At 40.7% G+C, this 25045-nt stretch overlaps 2 protein-coding genes across 2 annotated transcripts in view; one reads left to right on the forward strand and one right to left on the reverse strand.

Annotated features, from left to right (window-relative positions):
* LOC310949731 (membrane-associated guanylate kinase, WW and PDZ domain-containing protein 2-like) overlaps nt 1-13116 on the forward strand; it is a gene marked incomplete at its 5' end in the record, with an annotated part of 86875 nt that extends 73759 nt beyond the window's left edge. The window contains 11 exons of the mRNA XM_083917260.1: nt 946-977; nt 3002-3194; nt 3304-3419; nt 3786-3978; nt 4922-5161; nt 7208-7393; nt 7908-8202; nt 9714-9933; nt 10067-10210; nt 10744-10882; nt 11908-13116. Of these exons, the coding sequence (XP_083773386.1) occupies nt 946-977; nt 3002-3194; nt 3304-3419; nt 3786-3978; nt 4922-5161; nt 7208-7393; nt 7908-8202; nt 9714-9933; nt 10067-10210; nt 10744-10882; nt 11908-12602 (2453 nt within the window). The 3' untranslated portion in view covers nt 12603-13116. The remainder of the gene's footprint in view (nt 1-945; nt 978-3001; nt 3195-3303; nt 3420-3785; nt 3979-4921; nt 5162-7207; nt 7394-7907; nt 8203-9713; nt 9934-10066; nt 10211-10743; nt 10883-11907) is intronic.
* A 2667-nt stretch (nt 13117-15783) lies between these two features.
* LOC310949156 (endoplasmic reticulum-Golgi intermediate compartment protein 2-like) lies at nt 15784-23338 on the reverse strand. Its single transcript, XM_083916493.1, has 13 exons — nt 22882-23338; nt 20891-20999; nt 20751-20797; nt 20568-20635; nt 20388-20428; nt 20082-20183; nt 19853-19945; nt 19717-19772; nt 19490-19588; nt 18559-18656; nt 18302-18464; nt 16612-16691; nt 15784-16418 (listed from the first exon to the last, which is right to left on the reverse strand). Exons 1-13 carry the CDS (start codon nt 22985-22987, stop codon nt 16350-16352), a joined length of 1131 nt encoding a protein of 376 aa, XP_083772619.1. The 5' UTR covers nt 22988-23338; the 3' UTR covers nt 15784-16349.
* Between the last annotated feature and the right edge of the window lie 1707 nt (nt 23339-25045).

Genomic DNA, 25045 nt, shown 5'->3' on the forward strand with positions numbered 1-25045 from the left:
GCTCACTTATTTTGATAGAAAATTCTGTCATTCTGCTCCGCCGCTAAGTGCTCTGGCCTTCATCTCATACATCTAAAAAGCAGGTGGTTGTAGGAGAGCAATTCCATAAATCTATTTCATCCGGTGCCCTGCGACATTTCTTAAAGATTATATTAAAGAATCCTTTACCATCTCCCACGTCTGTTAAAGGATTCATCGGTTATGCTGCAGGGGTCTAGTGAGCTTCATGAGTGCATTTATGTGTTTCTATCCACATGTGTGAAGATTCAAACTGCATGTTTATACAAAGCAGCCATTGCATGTAATCTCCCCCCATGTGTAAATGTATGTATTTGGGTCTCAGCAGCATAAATCTGCTGTACGTCTTTGATTCAGTGGTGTCACAGGGGAACTGTGTTGATGAGATTGTTGCTGTGATGTAAAGTGCTCCCTGCTTCCTACATGCAGATCAAATGTGACTTGCAGAGCAAACTGTGCGTGAGTGTGTGTGTGTGTGTGTGTGTGTGTGTGTGTGTGTGTGTGTGTGTGTGTGTGTGTGTGTGTGTGTGTGTGTGTGTGTGTGTGTGTGTGTGTGTGTGTGTGTGTGTGTGTGTGTGTGTTGTGTGTGTGTGTGTGTGTGTGTGTGTGTGTTAGGGGGTCTGTGCTTTCGCCTGCAGCCAATGATGTAATTATGTTGAAAACAAACGCAACAACCAAACTCGTTTAGGAAGAGTTACACAAACAAAGTCAAAACAGAGGAATATGAAATCGGCAAACGGAGATTTTGTTTCGCGCGTTAAGGGGAAGACGATTTAATATTTATATCCAATAACTCATTAAAACCTTTGTATTAAAGTTGTTTTTGTCTGTATAGTTGAAATTGTCTGTGTTTTGAAGTTACGTAAGAATTGGACAAATTATCTGAGTCTGCTTTCTGTAAACTCTTCTCTCTCCTTCTTTCCTCAGGCCACATCTCTCCGTGGAAGGCCTCCAAACAGGTACGATAATTTAACCAAATGTGTGTGTGTGTGTGTGTGTGTGTGTGTGTGTGTGTGTGTGTGTGTGTGTGTGTGTGTGTGTGTGTGTGTGTGTGTGTGTGTGTGTGTGTGTGTGTGTGTGTGTGTGTGTGTGTGTGTGTGTGTGTGTGTGTGTGTGTGTGTGTGTGTGTGTGTGTGTGTGTGTGTGAGAGAGAAAAACATGCGTCTCTTAGTTTGTTGAAGCAGAGAGGTAAGACTGAAGCGTGTAGTATCAGTCTGTCGTCTGGGCTCTTTGCCTCAAAGGTGTTGTCGTGACCTGTTTGTTGGTTTGATCACATCGGATCTCAGACCCCACCAGCTGGGGGAAAAGCTCTTCAGCTTAATATGTAAACTGCAGCTGCTTCTGCTTATACAATCGGCATTCATTCATTCATGGTATCAGACAGAATATTCTGAAAAAATGAATGAAATGACTAAAGCATTGAACTTACACCCTTACATGACAATATATTTTCAGTTACCTGATATTTTGACATCTTTTAACATCTTTCATAATAATAATATTTACTCAACGGAAACATGAAGCCTGTATATGTGTCAAGGTTTGATCATTAACATAAAACAGAATAAAACAGTTTAAACTGAGGTATAAGGATGTGATCTGTACAAGGTACAGGGATGAAGTTACTCAGGACCACTAAGTGGTATAATGGGGTGTGATAGGTAAAGTATGGGGGTGGATAGTTTTTCTCTATATCTTTCTGTGTGTATCTGAATCACGTATTCATTTTTTGGTAAACACACGTACAGCTATATGTGTGTTACTCTATTGTGTGTTGAGGATATCATATGCAAATATATATATATATATATATTTTTTGCTTAGCACTCAGCAAAGCATTTTCTATTTTTTTTTTTATATAAATGATCTGTTGGGCTAGGAAGCTCATTTCTATTTTTGTTGTAAGTTATAAAAAAGGATAAGGGGTGGGAGTTTATAAGTTTAACTTCTTCCCACACCTTTTCCAATATTTATATCATGATGAATCTATCTACTACATATCTACTGTTGTAGATATGTATGTGCATATATGTGTATGTACACATATGTGTGTATTATTATTTTTTGGAGAAATATTCGTAATAAATGCAACAAAACAAAAACAAAAACAAAAACAAAACGTTACATTATTTCATTTCACCCGACTGCAGTGTTTACATGAAAGCTGATATACTGTTTGATTTACTGCTGTGACCACACTTTCGTTTACACGTTGAATCCTCAGTGGTCTTATTGGCATCATAGCTGCTGTTGTGTAGTGTTGCTGTGTTGTTTTCTACACACATGCTAATAATAGTCATATTTATATAAGAACTGGAGGTCAGTGCTGTATGGTATTTATGCTGTTTGTTGCTATGTTGTTTGCTCTTGCCAGTGTTGTGCAGTAACACGTGATGTTGCCAGCATTGCGTATCTGTCATGAGTGGACTGTGTGTGACTATAGATAATTGAAAAAGTCAAATCCATGACATGCCAACTTTCTAAAAGTATCAATCCCACAGTAACATGTTTCCTAAGAAACACAAGCAGTCAAATAGGTCTGGCACATCCCTCCAAATTGTGTTCTGGTTATTGTTTACCTCACACAGCAGTGTGAGCTGAGCTTCACTGTGCAGAATTATGTTGTGTGCAGAGTTTTACACATTCATCTGTTGAAGGGGAAAAGTGTCTCTGCGCTCAGCTAAAATCTGAGTTTAACAGAATGTGGTTGCACGAGCAGGATTTTGTGACATAAAGAAGATGTTTTCCTGTGGTTCTCTGCACAATGTCTCTACTCCCAACAAAATACCAAAAAACGGCTGCTTTGCGCTGCCTAATTTGAATGAACCTCTCAACGGTTACATTTCTACTGTCACAGTAAACTTCGAGATGAGGAAAATAGCAAATGATCCTTGGAGTGCTGCCTGTGCTGGTCGTTGGATCACCACAAAAGTATGGCCCTATTTCTTAAATCAAACATCTGTTATTGTTATCTTCCTTGTAGTTGCCTGACCAGTGGGACCCACATGGCAGCCCCCAAGCAAACCTGTCTGGCCCAGTTTTGCCACCCAGCACGCCCTTCCCGAACCAGCCACAGCACCGCACGTCCGTGCCCGACTCGACCGAGGGCTTCGATCTTAACAAACCCGACCCCTACGACCTTTACGAGAAGTCGAGGGCTATCTACGAGAGCCGACGTAAGTCTGACTGGGAGATGGAAAAATTGCGTGACTGTTAACTGTCTATAATATGGTGATTTGAAGTTAATGAAAGAGTCAACCATTAATGTCAATATTTGTGTCTCAGGTCCAGAGTATGAAGAGGTGGAGGTGCACCTGCTGAGAGAGAAGACCGGGTTTGGCTTCCGCATCCTGGGGGGAGACGAGGCCGTGCAGGCTGTGAGTCCGGACGCCCGTGACAAGGCTCGTATGGGACGGGCTGGACCACACACATATTTAACCTCATACATGCCAACCTCGTCTGATCCGCACCTCACCTCATCTCATGCTTCATCCAGTCACACACATTTGACCAACATACACACACTTACACAGAAGCACTACTGTACTCACTGCTCAGTACCTCCCATACTGAAGTAACGCCTTGCTAACTTGTCCATGTGTAAAGCAGCATGCAAACTGTGGTACGGAAGAAAGGTGTAAAAATGTTACCATGACCCTAAACTAATTTCCAACCTGGATAAAGCAATTACTGAGTGATTCCACTATGTCTCTGTTGCATCCTCTTTACCTTCATCTATGCTGCTAATATTGATTGTCTTTGAACAGATTGTTATTGGCGCTATAATAGAAAACACTCCTGCTGAGCGTGATGGGCGGCTTCGACCTGGAGATGAGCTCATTTCTGTGGATAAAAATGTGGTTGCTGGGAAACCACACAAATACGTAATAGACTTGATGCATGCAGCCGCTCGCAACGGTCAAGTCAGCTTGACTGTGAGAAGGAGAGTGCAAACCCCTGGTGAGGACATGTTTTATTTTTTTGCTTTTGTTTCGTTTGTTTCTTTCACACTTTACCAAGACTGGAGAATGTGCTGCACATTTCACTGGCATAAAAAAAAAGAAAACTTGGAGAGGACCCACACGCTGACAATCTGCCTGCAGGATCAGCGTGTACCTCTCACCCACTTTTTCTCTGTATTTTCAGTATTAACTCCATGTGCCACAGACAATGTGCAATGCATAGAATTGCCACCCCCGAGCGTCTGTGCGATTTGACCAAAAAACACAATAATAACTTGTTGGGTCAGAGTTAAAGTCTGATCCTGTGGCCTGAAAAACATCCGACCAGATGTGATGAGCACAAACACGCTGGTTTATATTTCACGTGTGTATCACTGATGCTGCAATTTGAACAGACGGTGGATTCAGAGCAGCCAAAAACATTGGTGCGCACTCTTGAGCACAGCTGTGTTCACTGTGGCTGGTTGACATGTAAACCAACATGAGACTGGAGGTGTTCAGTGACCAGCCAGTGTGTTTTGGATATTTAGGGGAGATCATTAAATTTCGCTTAACTTTTGGAAGTATTTAATACCTTGTCCTTTTTCATATATATATATTATATACTGTATTGCATGCAGTGATTACACCCTTAGGCTCTGTGGTTTGTGTCTTTCTTACTTTAGTGCAGTTGCAAGGACATGTCCATACACAAGAATCATATCTGTCAACCAGACAAGCTAAATTTGACTTTGACAGAGGGTCCCTGCGGGCGGCAGAGTGCTTTGCTGCATGCAATACATGTTGCAGAACTCTCTCCAGTGGTTGCAGTACATCTTAAGCTGTTTTATATTAAAACACACCTTAAAATGAATGGCTACTGAGAGTAAATTGGTCATGTTTTACAGAAAGAGCTGCTGCTTTGACTCATCTTGTCCCCTCTCTTGTTTCCTCTCCTCCAGGTGAACTGTGTCCTGTGAATGGCCGCAGCCCCGGCTCTGTGTCGACGCAGCACAGCTCTCCACGTAGCGATGCAGCCTCAGCTTCAGGACCTCCAGCGGTCAGTGTCCCAGCTGCCACCTCTCCTCCTGAGGGATCCGCCCTGCAAACAAGTGATGTGGTCATTCACCGCAAAGAGAATGAGGGCTTCGGCTTCGTCATCATCAGCTCCCTCAACAGACCGGAGAACGCCACCGTCATCAGTGAGTTGTTTCTGTCTGGAGCCCTAAAGGTTGTTACTGAACGCAAGTGGTGGTTTGCAAATCCTGAAGACTAAAGATCCTTAGGGAGGTGACTGTCCTAGAGTGATTGTTTATGGGGTTCTACTGTCTTTAACTTGAATAATAATTTAAAATATATTTAAAATCATGTTAAATGTCTTTCCAAGATATCAGATTTTTTTCAAGAAACAAGTCAGAATTATAATATCCATTATATCTGATTCACTAATAACCAGTAGGCTTCATGTCCCTTAATTCATTTGCTTGAGTAATGTTTCATCCCGTCCAACAATAGCTCCAGAACTTTCAAATAATAAAAAAAGTGCGATTAGACTTAGCTTTGTGTTCGATAAGTTATAACCGAAAAATTCCAAGGTAAACACACTGCTTCACTAGAATTAAAAAAGTATATAATAAATGACAACAAACCAATGACAGCTCCAAGGTAAATCAAGGCCGCCAGGTGATCAGAGTAGCACTGGATAAGTGACATACTGTAGGTGCAGACAAGAAAGTGTGCACAGTAATGTTAACTCTCATAAGACCATTTTAGCACTCCTCCTCTTTATATCTTCATAACTTTTTATTGCTGAAGTCAAACTGACTTTGACCTGTTTTTTTAACTAATATAATTTAATGTATTACAATTAAAAGTAATTGCACCTAAATTAGCCACCAACTAATTTACATCTGGGCAGGTAGACAAAAAAACAACCGCAAAACTACACAAATACATTACATTAAACAGCACAATACATAAAAATAATCCATCATGGTGAGAGAGTAAATAGAATCAGCAAGATTAGTACAATAAATACAAGGCGATCGTTGGTGGTGACACTTCTGTGCTTACTTTAGCCAAAGCTTGAGAGTGTCTTTGGAGAAATGATCAAAGGCTGTCCCTCTGAACCGCGTTACCCAGTCACCCCTTTTAGATGCTCTAGTCCTACGGGCACTGCCAGGATAGGGCAGGCATCCTCTAAAAGCAGGGGGTCACAGATTATGAATAATTTTAAACATCGGTCATACATCAAAGTAAAATGGGAAGTTATCAAAGTTGAGAAAATGTTATTTTTACAGGCTTTTTATCTGCAAAGAGTTATGCAGCAGGACAAATGGGGGTAACAAACAAAAGGTGCTCTTAAAATGATTCAGATTTTACATTTTTATTGCTAATGACATTACTAACCTGTTCTTGGAAAGATAGATTTGTTTCACTTATAATGTCTAAATATTTAATGTCACAGTTCTGATGACTTCACCATTAGGTTCAAGTTATTTTGGTCTTAAATTTCATGCCAAGGTAGAATTAAAAGAGCTTCATACTTAAGGGAACTGAGATCTGTAAAGCGTTGTCTGACTGTAAACTGAAGAACTTTATATAAATATGTCCTCTTATGTTTCTGCATACACCTGACTATGGGATACTGCATACCCCAAGAGTGGGTCTAATATACAGTACAGTTATATTATAATATCAAACATTAGTTCAAGATGTGTATTTGATGTTTCTCTTTTTCTGTACATCTCTGTAAGGCACTTTGCGATACTTTCTGTATGAAAAGCGCCGTATAAATAAAGGTTGATTTGATGATTTGATTTGATGTGACGTTGCATGTTCAGCAGTCCCTCAGGATTTTCTCTGCTTGAGGGTCCAGAAATGTTTCATATTGAAGTGGAAATTTTCAGTTTTCTGTGTTTTTCTACTGCGTGTGAAAAGTGTTGTTAAAGGCTGACACTCACAATCCTGTCTTGTTGAGATGTTCTTTTGTTGCATTTTTAAAATGACATTTCTTGGCAGACTTGAACAATGTCAGTATTTCTGTTCAGTGATAGTGCTTCATGAGGAATAACAATGTTTGGAAGTGTAATTTTAAAAAGAAACGGTTTCATGGCAGCCGAGGCTCATGTTGGATTACTGTTCTTAATGTTATTATTTCCACTTCAAAATTGAGTTTTTTCAGTGTTGTTTCGACATCTATCTTTAAAATTGACGTTGACAACCACCTTGTTATTGCCTATTTCCAGCTGTGCCCCATAAAATAGGACGTATCATCGAGGGCAGCCCTGCGGACCGATGTGGGAAGCTGAAGGTGGGCGACCGGATCCTGGCTGTGAACGGACAGTCCATCATCAGCATGCCGCACGCAGACATTGTCAAGCTCATTAAAGATGCTGGGCTAACAGTCACACTGCACATCATACCGGAGGAGGGTGAGTGTTTGGGCGAAGCCACATTTTGTTTTTTCAGTTTTGCAGCTTGATTAGTTTTCCCCTTTATAGAAGAAAACTCAGTATGCTTTGTCTTATATGATTATATTTCATTTTACTTGGCCAAGAAAGTCCATACACACAAAAATGCGTCAGTCCTCTGACGTAAAAAGGCAGTTTCCCATATACTAAGCCAGAAAGGAGCACAAGGTTAGGAGGACTGGTGCTCCCTTACTGGTTTGGTAACTCTTGAACATGATCTTGACATTTCAGCCAGAACCACAGCCTGGTCTCAAGACGTTGAGACATTTTAGAGTTTTCTCATTTGGAGCGTTATAGCAAGAGTAAAGGTTACAAGGCGCCTTCAGGTGATACAGAAGATAATTCAGTTTCAGAAAAGTCAACAACAGTACAGCAGTCGTGTTCATCCTGAGCATTTGTTAGAAATCCTCCTCCTCAGAGTTCAGAAATGTTTTCCACCCAGGTGAAATCTTGTCTCACCTTCTGTCCATCACAGGTTCACACTCTGGCCCCAGCTCAGAGAAGCAGAGCCCTATGACCCAGAAACACAGCCCCCAGACCCAGCCCAGTCCTGTAGCCCAGCCAGGCCAAGGAGGCACCCAGCCCGGCCAAACGGCCACTCAGACAGGTCAAATACCTGCCCAGCCTGGCCAGACACCAGCTCAGACAAACCAAACAGCGACTGGCCCTCCTGCACCAGCAGCCTCCCAGCCCGCACCAGCTGGAACCCAGCAGAGCCCGGTCACCCAGCCCTCTGGTCCCCCTCCACAGATCTACCTCCACGACGGCAGGTAAGACGGATGTTCTTGTCAGTACTCAGGAACGTTTTGTAAGAATCCTTAAGCAAAATCGTTCTTGGTGACAGCACAGACAATGATTTTAAAAAGAAGGAGCAAGAAATTTCCACCGGGCACTCAAGTTGACTTCAGTTTGTGAAACATTTGAACGGTTATTTTTGCATTTTCAGTGTCAAAAGTTGTGGATGGTTCCAATTGAACCGCTCCATTTCGTTCCCCCTCTGTTGATGTACCTAGCACACTGATCTGATACCAAAAGTCTGTGATTGGTGCAAATGTTCCTCTGCATCGTCAGTGAAGAGCGAGAGCTGGATGGAGCAGTGGGGAATTAAAAGGTTTTTCAGCTCATGTCTCAACACATGGCTGTCCACGACTCTCACCATCTGGTAATAACCCCATCTACATTTAAGAGTACCATCTGCGGTGGAAACGCACAACAGATCTGATGTTAAGGCACATGTCCGTATGGGTTACCTACGGTTCTAAAGGTACTATACCGAAAGTGTTTGCATAAGGCGACTGACAGATTTCAAACTGTACATAGACAGGACATCTTATCTTGCTTGCTTTCGTATTTTGCATCTTTGTTAAACAGTTTAGTAGGATCATAATTTAGTTGATATTCTCTATTTCTTTTTGTGACTGTTGTAACAAGAAGCAAATATATTTTATTTTTTTCCGGGCATTCTGTTTTTTTCTCAATCAAACAAGCATCTATTTTCCTCCATCAGCCAGAGAGTGACAAACAAAAATGGACACCATGGTCACTCCATTAAGTTCAGAGGAAAACCTGTGACTGCATCTTTTGTCCCGTTCAGACTCCCAGTCTCAGGCTGGTTTCTACTTTGTTGCGTAACACCACTTAGCTCAGAGCTCTGCGTGAATAATTTACTTTAAGGTATCTCTTCTATAATGCAGGAACCCAGCGATCAGGCTCTCTTCCATGTCAAAACTATGAAAGTGTGATTTTGTGTGTGTGTGTGTGTGTGTGTGTGTGTGTGTGTGTGTGTGTGTGTGTGTGTGTGTGTGTGTGTGTGTGTGTGTGTGTGTGTGTGTGTGTGTGTGTGTGTGTGTGTGTGTGTGTGTGTGTGTGTGTGTGTGTGTGTGTGTGTGTGTGTGTGTGTGTGTGTGTGTGTGTGTGTGTGTGTGTGTGTGTGTGTGTGTGTGAGAGAGTCTCAGTGCAAGAGCAGCACTCCCGGAGCTGTGGATTTATGCCCATTTTACTAGTGGGAGCTTGATAAAAGTTTCAAAAGAGAGAGTGATATTTCCATCCTTTTTGTGGTGAGCATCCTTAGCTGCATACACTCAGTTATGCTTTTACAGCAAACTAAGCTCAGTTCTTACTTTACACAAATCTACGGTTAGGAACACCGTCCGCTCTCAAGAGAGCAGACACACGTGGACCCGTGAGGTTGTGTGCAGTGGGACATCTCCGTCTTTAACGCTTCAGTGCTCTCTCCATCGTGGCACAAACTTCTCCTCTAATGCTCTTTCTCTCCTCACAGGTCAGAGGTAAAAGCCAGACAGGACGTCAAACCTGACTTCCGCCATCCTCCGTTCACTGATTACAGGCAACCTCCGGTAGACTATCGCCACCCACCCGTTACTGATTACCGACAGCCACCGACGCTGGACTACAGACACCCGCCTGGTCTTCTGGACTTCAGACAGCACCCTGCAGCTGCACAGTTCCCTCTGGGTTTGCCTCCTGACTTCAGACCACAGGTACAACTAGATCACGAACCACTGTTTGCAGTCATGCCACACTGTGGAGAGGGTGTTGGCAATTTTTGCTTGTGGCTTACACACTGTTATTTGCGATGGGCTTATTACAAGTTGTCTAAATCTTTTTCTGCAGGACTATGATTACTTCACGGTGGAGCTGGAGAAAAGTTCAAAAGGTTTTGGCTTCAGCATCCGCGGGGGCAGAGAGTACAAGATGGACCTGTTTGTGTTGCGCCTTGCTGAAGATGGTCCTGCCATCCGTAATGGAAGGATGAGGGTGAGATGACAACGTTGAGAAACTGTTAGGAAGATGATTGGAATTACTGTCAGTGAAAAAAGTCGCAGACGTGGACTAAGAAGCAGCAAAATGCCAGTTTATCCATCTTGACATCTGAAATAATATCATACGTGATATATTGATTTCACAGAATTTAAAGATGGTGCAAAATTTAATATGGCACAGATTTTTACCTTTCAAAAAGAACCATTGCTGTTCTTCTGCAGCATGTTTATTATCTGTCAGTCTTTCTGTTGATTCATATCCTTATTTTACTGGCAGGAATATGTTAGAAAGACAGGAAAGTGAGTGAGTATGAGTGTGTGTGAACTCACTGACTGAGTAACCCTCTGCTCACCCTCAACCACTCCTGTTGACGTGCATTGAACAAGGTACTTAATGGCACTTATTCCCCAGTTGCTCCGGTGGAGCTACCCACCAGCAGAAGACTGCAATTGTGTAGAAAAGTCAACTTCCCGTGGATAAACAGAAGCTGACAGAAATCGACCCTGTCCTCTGTGTGTCTCCTCCAGGTAGGGGACCAGATCATAGAGATTAACGGAGACAGCACTCGGGACATGACTCACGCCCGCGCCATTGAACTCATCAAGGCGGGAGGCAGGCGAGTCAGGCTGCTGCTAAAGCGAGGAACAGGACAGGTGCCAGAATATGGTGGGTTTTTCCGCCACAAATTCTTTAAATGTCAAACTGTTTCCACACTTTCTCTCTCCTTAGTCTCTGATCTGATTTCTTTCTCACTTTCATACTAGAGATTCATCGTTCGAGGTTCAACATTACTGTTTTTTAACCAGAATGGCTTTTTTTTTCCTGCAAATGCTATATGTTTTACTCAAGAACATATTAACATGCATTAATATCTTTCTGCACTTTGCTCCTGGCTCTGCAGTCTCCTAAACTTTCATGTGAAATTAAACTTGTCTTTATGTGAAAAACTGTTTTGACCAAGCAGTAGAATAACCACCTACTCTTTAGCCTTTGTGTGTTGTAACCGCTCTGCTTTGAGTCTAATGATTGGTATAGGCTTTTACTTGCCTTCCCTCAGGAATGGTACCTTCCAACCTCTCCATGTGCATGAAAGGTGACACACTAAGCTCCCCCTATTTCTTCCTAATGGGCCACTCTAAAGACACGGTTTGTGAAAAACTGCATGTCTCTCTCCATACTGATTTAATCTGTGTGCGGTGTAGCTCTCAGCTTGCATTCGTGTCTGCATGATTATGAGTTCATGCATGGGAAAATAGAAGACGCGTGTGTATCTTTGTGTGTGTGGGTGATTCTGTGTGTTGTAGTAAGAGAGCAATATGGTTTAAAGTGACCCTCCAGATGAAATTGTATCATCCTGAAGAGGACTGTGAAGTAGACTGTGTGAAATCAATCTGCTCAGGATCATCCTGTCACACAACTACAAATATGGTAATTGTTTCAAGCACTGAATGAATCCTGTCCCACATCAGCCTTAAGCTGTAGAAGTCTACATGGTCAGGTGTGTGCTGCTCACACACATTTGCATGCAAGTTTGTCTGATGTTATACGAGGATGTGTGTAGTTGTCTTATTGTGGACATATTTCTTTCTCTTCTCTCCTCGTCCTGTGTGTGTGTGTGCATGTGCATGCTGCTTTGTGCCACTCTGCTTTAATCTCAGTCCACCTGAGCATATTTTCTCCTTCCCTGACAGACTGTGGCGGCCCCTGGGATTCCTTTTCTACAGCCCACTCTGCCCTGCAGGAAGTGACCCTCGAATCCTACCCGAATCCATTGCTCTCATCCCATCCAGCCTCAGCCCCAGACTCCCCTCATCAGCTCCCTCTAGAGGCCACAGTGTGCATGGCAGACAAAGCTCCACAGATGACAGACCACTGCTCCATTAGAGGGGCTACAGGTGGCAGGTCCACCCAGCAGAAGTGCATCATCAGGGGGCAGGGAACCCCTCAGGTGTCTGGAGAGGTGGACTGTGGACCAGGTGACAGACAGCCTCGGGCTTTGCCTCCCAAAGCTGTCCCAGGGAGGTCGGTTGAAAGAAGAGAGAGGCAGAGGGAGACTTGCTCCCCCTGCTGTGAGAGAAAGGGCCTGCACACACAGGCGATGAGCAATGTGTGGCCCTGGGACCAATATGTGAGTGTGAATCTGAATGGAGCCTCTCTAGGCAGTGGAGATGGACATGTCAGCCTCCAGGAGAGGTTGGTGTCCAGAGGTCTGTTCCCCAGAGAAGATGAGAGGGCCACTGGCCACAGTGGGCTCTGCTGCCCCTCTAAAACCATGGAAGATCCTCCTGTGAGGAGCGCAGCAGCCTCCCCTGGACCCTGGAACGTCCCTGGGTCTGACAAACTGCCTGGCACCCTGAGGTCCTGGACCTCCACAGTGAGCAGGTAGAGTTGATCTCACTGGTCTGGATACTGTCTGGCTCCTCATTCAGTTCACCATCGGATGTGTGAGAAAAGCAGTAAATCTCGCTTACCCTCTCTTTCTGTCTTGTTTTCTTCTCCATCACCTTCTAAGATCGTATCTTACGTTTCATTTGTTCTTACAAGATAATTATTACACCCACCACCTTAAAAAACAGAGGAACTTTCACAGCTACTGTAACATACGGTGTAAAACTGATGGAGACTACTTAACATGTAGGCATTTCGGACCCTCAGATGCAACAGCTAATGTTCTGATCACAGACGGAGCTACAATGTCTGATTCTGAGTGGAGCTGTGCTTTCGACACGTACCTTTAACTGCTCGACCGTATCTGGCTCAGATTGGGTAGTGCAGCGTAACCTCAGATGGTACAAGGTTCCCTACAAGAGAGACGCATGTACATCCAAGAGATTCACGTTTGCTCCATTTTCTCTGTGCAGTGGGAAAAGTGAGACTGCAAATCTGTCCGAGGGAGGCAGTGACACTAACACTCCTGGAGGACATGGCACTGACCCAAGTGACAGCCTGGTTAACCCGACATATGTACGATCTCACATGCCTACCAATATATCATATACTGTAAATGTAAAGATGTGAAAATATGTACATTTGGTAATCTCAAAAACATACCCGTTGGTGTTTTTGAGGCAGTGTTGTAGTTAGATACATTGTAAAGAAAAGAGAAAAAACACCAGGGCAGTATTTTAGGATCACTATTTCCATAGCCTCGTCTATAACTACATATCAAAGACTGTGCCAGCCACCAAACCCGGACCGCTGAGGGAGGCAGCGGTTGAGTGCGTGGATATAGCCCACCATGTCTTTTTACAGGGACTCACATGTCTTTTAGAGGTAGACTATAGAGAGACAATGTCCTCTGTGGAGCTGACCGTACTGGTACACATGTGAGACAAAAAGAACATCTTTCTTTTTCATCAGATTGAACTTTTGAGTGACTGAAAACAGTTGGCTTAGTAAGAACTCATTATCCTGTTCTGAGTTATGTACAAAGCTTTATCACAAGTCAACCATGCGGTCATTGTGCAGCATTATAAGCCGTGTTGTATTCATTGAACGCTCAACAGAAGAATTTTGTCCAGTCGATATTTCCCATTTCTATGCCTTTTACTGTGCTAAGTGTACCACGTCACTGTGGGAGACGGGCATCGGTGCGGCGAAGAGCAGGCCGATGGTTATGAGGTGGGGCGGAGTGCCTTACTCAAACTAATGCAGAGCTGTGCCGTTGTGATTTGTTTTGGGAACTGAACGCAAGACAGGCGTTTATGACCATGCACACATATCAGCAAACTGTTGAGTTGTGGAGCCTGTTTTCTTCTGACTTAACACCAAGCAGTATATATACAGTTATCTTGATGCACTCTTATCAATGTCAGTGATTGCCCTTGTCCCCTAGTGCTTAAAAGGGAGATACAATGTAGCCTGTAGCATTACATCCTCTTCTAGGAGTCATCTGGGAGAGTGGGAGCTGTGAACGTTTGTCCAGACAGGGTCGTTATCACAGCGGCGAGTCTCATTCCAGCTTTATTTGTCCATTGTGTAAAGAAAACGATTTTAAGTTTGCATTGTTGCAGGCAGAACCAACGCTCGCTGAGTCCGAACCCAAGACTTATGATGATCTGTGAAGCACGGATGCACTGAAACTTGTGTTCGAGGACAGAGTTTTGATAACGGCATGCTGCTATGAAACCGAGACACCCCGAGATAAGCCCTGCGTTTTCTCCATTTTGATATCATCCATCTTTCTCAACAAAATGTTTGCTCTAATTAAGAATTAAATCACCAGAGCTTTTGAGTACCGGAGGAACAGATGAGTTTTTAAAAAAAAAGAATCACAGTGCATTGTGACAAGATGACTGGAAGCAGTAGGACGGCACATCCAAGCTGTACTTGTAAACTAGTATAGGACTACTGGTTAACTGCTTTTTTGCAGCGTGGGACACTAGTAAGACCTGAAAAGATGTTCATGTGATAGACTGGTGTTAGCGAGGAGCATGAGAACACGCCATTAGGCTGTACAAATGTGTTTACTGTATGTACAAATGTCAAAGTTCAGACAAAGGTGGAAGAATACGTCATCCAGCCCTCTGTCTGCGTCCAGGCCGCCCCCCCGTGCCTGCTGTGAGTGATTTTGTATACGAAAACTAAAAACTGCTTTATTGGAACCTGTGAAGGATGGCACGTTCATGAATCCCCGTTGAGATCAAGTATAACTGTGTAGTGTTAATTGTGTATTATTCACCTTGTACAGCTGTATTCCTACAAATATGGTTTACTGTATCATTGATACTGTAGTTTCAAAGACGTGAACAACTATTTTTATGAAATGCGACAGTACTGATATATTACATTTTGCTAAAAAACAAAAAACTTGTTTACTGAAAGATATTCTGAAATACTGTCAAATAAACTCTTGACATGGTGTAAAATGTTAATTTGCAGTTTGTTTGTTTTTTTGTTTTATTTGTCACCTCAATGGTGAGAGCAAATCTATCAGCAAGGTTCCTGTCAAATGTGAATTTAGCTGCCTTTCTTTGCTTTATATATATATTTTAGAGCGATGATTGGACAAACTTTTGAAGATGTAACCTTGGACTCTTGGACTTTTTACATTTCTTTGAGGATGTTTTATAGACTGAAGAATTGATTAATCCAAAAAATAATCAACATATTAATGGACTAGAGATCATCTTGTGATGGGATCACACCAGCTGCAACGCTGGATCAGGCCAGAGGTTAAAAAATACCATCCCTACTTCCAGCACCCTTGCTCTCCACACTCATCTTTGAACTCGATCTTAACTACACGCCTGTTAAGTTTCGTGACTGCAGGCGTTATGGGGCCAGGGCTGTAAAGTGGAGGACCCCTTCCCCACTCCTGCCACACTTGCTCGGATCACATGCGGGGGTTTTTTTTAAAATTCTGCCGTCACTTTGATCTCTACACCTGTAAAGTTTGGGACTATGACACGATTGTGACGCTATCGCTGTGACAAAGTCTGGCCACAGACATACAAATTTCAAAATACTCAAAATCACCTGTAAGTTCCTGCTACAGAACAACTATAGAGACTATACCAGAGAACATACTAATATATGCTAAATAATTAACTACTCCTCAAGTTTTTAATTATTTTATTTAACAAATTTGCAACAATCTTTTACACACTTCATTGTATCTTTTTAACACTTTAAAATCATTTCAAATGGCCCTTTTCACACAACCCCCCTTCAGCAGAGGTCACCGAACAACATGAAAGAATCAATTAAATGTTAAATCTGTCAATCAATCTTACACACGACCACACACCCTGAGAACCAGTCTGAAGCCAAATTAAGTGATAAGACCTGTGTGGGTGTAAGTGGAGCTCTAACACCAGGTACCATCTATTTAATGAAGTCAGATCCACGACAGTGATGTAAATAATTAGTGTTGAGACGTCTCGGTCCTCCTGGTGCAGCTTTCCAGTGAAAATGATGAGATAGTTGGTATCCATTATAACCCTTCACAGCTGGACGAACAGTCATGTCTCAATCTTACACCCACCCAATAAAAAAATCTGAAAAATTATACAAATATTTACACATTTCCGCACAAAGCAGGTATTCCTTAATAAAACATTTTGTAAACATGTGTCCAGCAGCTCGTTGCTGTGCAGTGTTAGGCAGATGTGGTTGCAACTTGAGTTGATTCTCATTGTTGAGCATCATTTTCTGTAGGAATCGAGGTTTCGCTGTTTGGCTGCTCGTCCAGAGGAGCCTCCTGGGAAAGAAGAACAGAGAAATGTATAATGATCAAGATAAAAAATGTTTAACCAGCTACATTTGATAGAGTGCCGTCTAGACCTACTCTATATGTAGAGTGTCTTGCAATAACTTTTGTTAGGATTTGGCACTATAAATGAAATTGAATTGAATTGTGTCTACAAGGTGAAAGGTCACGTTATTGGACTCACCGGAAGATGTTTGTAGATTCCCATTTGGAAACGGCAGCAAATAACATCAACCAAGAATCCTACCACACCATGGAGCATGCCTGCAGGGGAGAAAAAGATCCAACTTACTGCAGCTGATGCCAATGAGCTTTTTTTTTTTAACATATTGGTGTTTCAGAGCTCACCAAGGTTATTATAGGTAACTAAAACCAAACTTAAAACCCGGTGAAACAAAACAATTTAGAAATACGGTCAAATGTATCAACACAGGCATGAGGAGGCAGCAGTGAAGGTTTTGTGTTTCATGAGTTATGGCCTTCACAGAGTGTTGTGTTTGTATTGTTTTACCTATTCTGAACTAGATAAAAAGAAAACAAGCAACTGGGGTGAGTCTTTTTCTCAGCTGTTTAATTCCAGTTTTTAAGACTGGATGTGCACCCTCATCAGCAGAATTACTCCTCTACGTCGTCATCATTTGGACAGTCAACGGTGATACATTCATCTCCTCCATTATCCTCAATCATTTTGTGAGAACACCGAGCAATTCAGTTTTACAAAGATGACAGGATTAGATAACAGTAAAAGTCATAAATCCTGCTTAACTTGGTGAATGACTGTGGCTTTGGGCATCTACACTGTCTTTAAAGGAGTGGAGCCTGATTTCACTCTATTAACTACTCGTCTAGAATTTAAAATGGGTTAAAAAATGACCTTAATGATAAACTGAAAGTAATTACAACACGACTGATCTTTAAAAAGACCTTGAAATTTGAAATAATGAATGCATTTGTATAAATGTTATAATTGGAAAAGAGAGAAATAAATAAATAAAAAAGGGAAATGTTATTCATTTTGATTATTGAATACATGGAAATGAGAAAAAAGTAAACCTTATTTAAGCAAATATGTATTTTGATTTAGCAGATTTTGATGTTTGCTTTGTGAGTTTGTGTGTGTGTATATATGTTTATATGTATAATATGTTTAAATGTATATAAAGTAAATGATTTCATTTATTTAGGTATAAGTAAATATACTTTTAATCAAATATATGTTTAATCATGAGTAAATATGTTGTGTTTAAACAGTCAGAACTGTGATGTTAGGGTGGGCTAATAAAAGCAAGTTGCTGCAGTCCAAATCCTTTTTTTGGTTGAAATTGTCAAAATATTATATCATTTTATTAAACATTTGATGTATAACCAAAATAAATTCATTCATTCAAAAACATAGTAGTCCCTGCTCACATCTGCACTTCCATTAAAGAATGATGTTAATTTGACTAATAAAATAGCAAAGCCAAATAAATGCTCTCTGTGGTGGATTACTTATATTTTCCATTGTTGAAGTCTTTGAAACTTGATTTTCGTACTAATAAAACAAAATACATTATAAATAAATAAAGCTGAAAAGGCTGTCTGGAGGACAGGAAGGCAAATTAAAACAATTTAGCAGTCAGAATTTAAAGTAAGGGTTAAAGTTTTTTTGTTTGCATCTGACACACTATTAGTGAAGTGACGTTCACTAAACAAACTGTTTCTTTGGTGTGAACGGAGAACACTGAGTCGTACTTGAGAGCCGTTCGCGGAATCAATGATCTCAAATTTCACCGCAGGCCGTTACACCATAACCAAATGCCTCTTTTGAACTTTGAATGACGCGTAGTTCCCATCACTACACGCCATGAATGTTTCCGTGAGAGTTTATCTACCTGTTGTAGAGAAAATTCCTCCAATGATGCCACAGAGTCTGACAAGAAACTGCCAGAGAGGCATGTGCTGCTCGGTGACTTTGACCATTAGTGAGCTGATGTCGTACTTCATGAAGATCCCCGAGACTCCATGGCTGCCTGCAGCATGGTTTATCACTCGTTCCTGCAGAGCACAAAGAGGAAATACAAACATATTCACCATACTGTTTCATAACATAACACACAAATATACAAACTTGTGCAAAACGTAAACCTACCCGCTCAGTGACTGCGTACTGGTGTGTTTCCGCGGAGAGCTTGTAGGTGTTCAGTTTTGTGGGCACAATGTTGATGAAGTACTGGAACATGTGGTTAGCTGGAGATAAGAACCAAGAATACCTGTTAACCTTGGTGAAATGAAAGTTTGTCTATCAATGAAAAGGCATGAACAGGGTTCCCACTCTTCTTAAGAAATCATTCTCAAGGAGTTTTTCTTAAAAATTCAGGACATAATGCGTTCAGTTTATATGCTCCACATATCTGGAACAATCTTCCAGAAAACTGCACTCTTCGTTCTTTTAAATCTAGTCTGAAGACCTTTCTGTTTGCCACTGTTTTTCAATAAACTGCACTGTAACTTCTGTAACTGTAATATTCTCGTATATGTTTTAAATTACCTTTTGTGTGTTTTAAATCTTTTATGTTTTTTTCCCAATGCTTGTTTTATGTAAAGCACTTTGAATTACCTTGTCGCTGAATTGTGCTATACAAATAAACTTGCCTTGCTTTACGGAACAGCACTTGCTCACAGTCATATAATTTACTGGTAGCCCTGGTATTCACACATTTAACCCGTTCACAGCTCTGGAAAACATCAACTTTACACAGAAAAGACCACTGCAAGTCCGTTCTGCTCCACAGACTGACTGACATGGGAGCAGAAATGAAAAGGGAGTGTTGAGCTTAGTGTCTCTGCTTTGAAGCGTCATATTCTGCAGCTTATTCTAATAACAAGTCGAGTTTCAAACAAAATACGCACCTCGATTTAAACCTCGGTTTAAATGACTTACTATTTCCAGGATATTTTAATCAATTCCCAGGTGTTTCCTATCTGGAAAACTAGTATCTAAATGTCCATGCTTTCATGGATACATAGGAACTCTGATGAGTTGAGATAAAAATGGATCACATTTGTCAACACAGACGTACATTCAGCAGAGACTTTCTCTGTGCCGTCCAGAGGGCTGATAATCCCAGGAACCACTTCTCCAAAGGACAGGTGGTCAATCCGGTGAGAGAAATTATAAGCTGCGACGCAACGGCAAAATCAAAACAGTTAAGAATCATCATCAATTGAATAAAGCTGCACAACAACCACAACTTCACAACTACATAAAGTGGATATGTGCGTTTTGTCAAACAGAAAATGAACTCACTGTCGTGGCTGACGAGTGCAGCCAGATGAGCGTGGCCTCTGGGATGTGGGATGGACCTGTGCAGGGATGAAAAGGTCAGAGGTCGGCCTCTGCAAAATGTTTAACCTCTAAATTTTAGAGCCATGTAGATACATACTTGCCAACGGTAACATGGAAATTTCCCGCCACCTTGTTGACATACAGGTGTCCGTGTATCCTGCAGGCACTAAGGATAGAGGGGCTGTCCTCACTGTGGGGAGAAAGAGCAACACAACATATTTATCACGACTATACGGGAGGTTTGAACACTTCCTTGTTTATCTTTGTAACCATTATTTCAACCATCTCTCAATTCCAAAGAGAGAGGAGCTTATCTACGCCTGTACCTCTGAGGCTGAGCAGGTGGAGCTTCTTTTATTGCATTCTTGAAGAGAACATCCTGAAGAGCGTGCTCCACTCTCAGACGCTCCTGGATGTGCAGAAGTGTCCTAACAGAGGGACAGAAAGATGAAGGAAACAAAAACTCACTTGGAATGAGATAAAAATCTAATTGAAATAAATTAAATACGGGGAAATGAGGGGTTTGCTCTCTACAAATCAGGTGTAAAGAACATTAGTAGAAGTCTACTTCTTAAAAAGGAAGATGCTACAGTATACCTTTGGGGAGTGTAATGCAAGTTAAAAAATCTTACATGTGCCATAATCTTTTCTCTGGAGAGAGCTCAAAGTGGACCTAAAATGAGACAAAACACAGTTATCAGATGAGCATATTTGAACTTCACTACTGTTACACAAAGAAAACAGGATTAATTTTTTTTTTTTTTTATCCTTTATCCTCGTATTGCACACTGATGGCACCCTCACATACTCACTGGTTCATATTTTAAACCATCGGAAGCAACCATGTTCTCTGCCAGATCCAGGACATCTGCACCTATATCTGCATTCACATTAAAAAAAACATCCATGACACCTTTGGATCGCTCAACCAAATATGAATGAGTGCTTTTTGTAGAGCTGAAATACAAATAAAGTGCACACTTCTTTGTACTTACATTGGCATCTCATGGCCACTGTAATGTCAACATTTATCCTCAGTTTGCTGTAAGTGAAGAGCAGAGTCAGTCAGGAAAGATACAAAGTCAAGAGACAGAGTTGAAGCACAATAATAATGATACATTTATTTATTTATTACCTGCTGAAGTCTTTGTCCACCTCATACTCATACTTCATCCAAGTGTCAATGTACACAAAAAACTCCAGGAAGGCGAGGACAGCCATTAGAGTGAATGCTATCAGAGACACTGCAGGGAGTTTGCAAATTAGATTCAAATTCAGGAGATTCAAGAGGATTTATTGTCATTACAGCCATATACACAGTACACAGAGCAATAATAGTGTCTCCCTAGGACCTCAGGGGTTCCTAAAAACACAGGACAACATGTGGCACTTTACATATGCAGCAAAAAAAACGTCTTAATAAAATGCAAAAGAAATAAAATAAAGTACAAAACAGCAACGCAGTGCAATAACATAACCAGTGGTGAAAAGTAACTAAGTACATTTACTCAACTACTGAACTTAAGTACAATTTAGTGGTCCATTTTAATCGATTTAGCCTAATATTTACTCTACTACATTTCAGAGGAAATGTTATATTTTTACTCCGCTACATCTATTTAATAACTTCAGTTACTAGTTAGTTACAGATTCTGATAATTAATACAAAGTATTATCAACAAATATTCAGCTAGACAGCAGTAGATAAAGTAAATAAAATTAGCCTCAAGTTACCAGCTGCAACATTAAAGTGATATTTACATGAATCGATCAATAATTAAGATCTAATATTAAATATTCTGAAACAAGCAATGCTGCATAATGAGTGATTTTACTTTTTGTTTTTTTAATGTTGTATTTTGTAGCCTTGAATTTTTAACACTGAATGTTTAAATGTTTATTTTTTTAAACCTTGAATTTATGAACATTGAAAAATTCAGTGAAATTCAGAGTCAAAACGTTCAGTTACATATTTTCAATGCATAAATATCCAATAGCTTTTTATTTTTCAAAATCCGATGACACAGATCTACTTCAATACATAACATTCATTGTTATCATTCATATGTATGCTACTTTACATATATCCTAATGTTTAATTTGCATTTAAATCCTTTTAAACGGAGTTAATTACATTTTGATGCTAATACTTTTGTACTTTTAAGTAATATTTTGAATGCAGGACTTCTACAGACTTGAATTCAACCACAAAACATTGATATGTATGCTACTTTACATATATACTAGCGTGAAATTTGCATTTAAACCCCTTTAAACAGAATTAAGTGCATTGTGATGCTAATTATTATACGTAACATTTTGAATGCAGGACATTTTACAGACTTTACAGAGTATTTCTACAGTGTGGTATTGAGTAAAAGCGGAGTAACCTGCAACAACTCTTTGAAAAAAGAGATAATGCATACAACTTGAGGGGTTACGGAAACTTTGTTCTACCAAAGATCCAAACTACTGGCAAAAAGGCTTTTGTGTGTCGGCACGAGGTGTGAAGCTATGGAATATGCTGGATATCCAGCTCAAGCAATGCCAAAGCATCCACAAATTTAAATTACTATACAAACACTTTATTTGGTCACAATATGTATAAGGAGCATTATCTTAAATCAATAATTGTCTTCATTACCATCTTGGACTTGCCCTGACATTCATATGTGTTGCTTTTTTGTTTGTTAGTTGTTTATCATCATCTTGCTTTGTTAAACGCCATTATGATCGAATATAAAAGTATAACAATATTTCTAAGTTACTTCAAGTGGATCAGCTACCTGAACATTATGGAAGGTGTTGTTTTGTGTGTGTGTGTGTGTTTTTGTGTATTTTACATTTACTTGCATAAATTCAGGAAGTGACAAAACACATCCTGTTTAAGACACTTGATGAGAAAAAGGTTTGGGGTATACATAAGATGTTTTCTTCTTCCCACTCATTTTCAGGCACAAATTGCATTCAAATGTTGCTGTTTTCTGTGCAAATGCTATTGTAATGAATTCTGCCTGAAATAAATGAATAAATGAAATGAATGAGCAACGTTAAAGTGAGGTCATGCATACAGTACAGCTAGCTCGATGTGAAGGCTACATTTGTGTGTGTAGTATCCGTAGTTACCTGTCCCACCGCTGGCTGTGGACTCCACATAGCTCTCGGGAACTTTGGGGAAAGCATCCAGCTCCTTCACCAGAGTCAGAGCCTTCTTCCTGGTCAGTCTCCTCATGTTTAAGGAGGAGTTTTTAGGACTTAGCTTCAGGTGAGAGCCTCATAAAGCGGGAGTTTACTAACAAGCTACTACTAAATTAGCCGTTAGCTGTTTTGTGACACGACCGTTGAGTTTGTCAGCAGTGGAATCTTCTCTGTGCTGACGTCGAACGCGACATCTCCTAGCAACCGAGCTAACCGTTAATGGTAATGCTAAGTCAGATAGCTAAAACCGGCTAAACATGGCTACGAGCGGCTGAACCAAGGGAAAGGTCGTTATTGTTATTGTTCAGTCAGATCGATGCAGGGTTAAAATGGTTATTTTCATAGAGAAACATCAGGAAGTAGGAGTGTCCATGTTGTGGACTGCTAACTAACGTAAGCCGAGCGGTGTCGTTGGTTTAAACTTTGACCCCATTGTACGGCACCCGTTTGGACTTAGCGCCCTCTGACGGTAGTTAGTTAAACACCCGCAGTTCATAGTTTTAAATGTAGCTTAAACGTTAAAAATAAGATTTAAACCTCATATGTCGTGGTATGCGTTACTATCATAAATTAAGGGTTTATTGCCACTACTGGTAAGTACCAACTGGGCATTTCCAAAGCAGGCCTGCCCAATAGTGGGCCCCAAAGCCCCAGGCTGACTGTGTTATTAATATTAAGAAATTACTGTGTTATTTGATTAGTTGCACATTTGTTTTCAATTCAGTTTATTTAAGAAAAGGGGACAGTGCAAATGAATAAAACACACGATCAAACAGAACAGGTAGTAGGTATAACAACAGATATTTTATTGGTTTTATTCTTATTGATTTAATTAATAATAACAAGTGAGGTATTGTTATGGAAAAAGTCAGTCAACAGAGATAAGACACCAAACAAGTTTTGGCTTTTTATTGTCTTTCATTCTCAGAGCATTTTGTGCAGAAAAGGACTGAGCTCCGTGCACACAATCACAGACCCAGGGCTGAGGGGCAGTAGTCTGCGTTTAGCTGGGTGACAAACCAGATAAGGCCGTAACATTAGTCACATTCATATCATAAACGTCATCATATTTGTGTCACAGGATAAGGGAGAGTATCTCACGAGATACACAGGGCTGAACATTGCATGCCCAGATAAAGAACTTCTGCATCACACGATGTGTTTTGTCCTGTGTTTTAAAACCCAAAACATGTGGATTGTAATTTCCATCACAGGTACAACTTCTACTCAATGTCATCTTATGTCAAAATGTGATTTTACCACCTTGAATACTTCAGGTGATCTTATATGGTGTATATTTGTGTAACAAAATGTCACAAAAGCAGGATGTAATACGCATATAAAGAATGAAAAGAGAAGGCTGCACTGCAGTATCTTACAAAGATAAATGGTGAACTAACACACATGAACCCACATTTATCTCACCTGCCCACCTGCCATAGACCTAAATAAATGACATGCAACCTGAGCTGTTATCACTCCCTTTGAAGGTGTCATGTTGTATTTTCTGGTGACATCCTCTGAATGAATGCTGAGACTTTTCCTACAGTATTTCAGGATTTATTGCTTTAAGACCCTATATTTCAATACAAATATATGTTTCAGTTATGTTATCACAAACCAATTGCCCCACAGTGATGCTTGGGCTTTTTGGTACTAGTGTACCAGAGCAGTTGCGAGCATAGCTCCATTAGTATTTTAGCTTTGAATCTACCCTATGTGTTGTCGTAATACCTACATATCGAGAGGGTCTTACCCAGCCTGCATCTTCTGATCATTTACCTAAAGTATTGTTTGAAATTAAGTATATTTCTCTTCACATCTCAACCAAAACAACATATCCTGTATATAAAACGTTAGCTGTAATTCACCTTTTTTTTAAATCAAAGGAATCTGTTATACAGTTCAGAAACTTGAGCCAAACACATTATTCAAGACACAATCTCAAGTCTCACATTAACTTTAAGAGAAAAGTAATGCACATTATATCATTGGTTTTGGACAGTAGAGTCAATACAAGTATTATTACATTAATATTACTATAGAGTAGCTTCAACATTTGATCGCTATACTCTGTCCCTCAAATCCGCGA

Source organism: Echiichthys vipera (assembly GCF_963691815.1).
Source record: "Echiichthys vipera genome assembly, chromosome: 7".
Lineage (NCBI taxonomy): Eukaryota > Metazoa > Chordata > Actinopteri > Perciformes > Trachinidae > Echiichthys > Echiichthys vipera.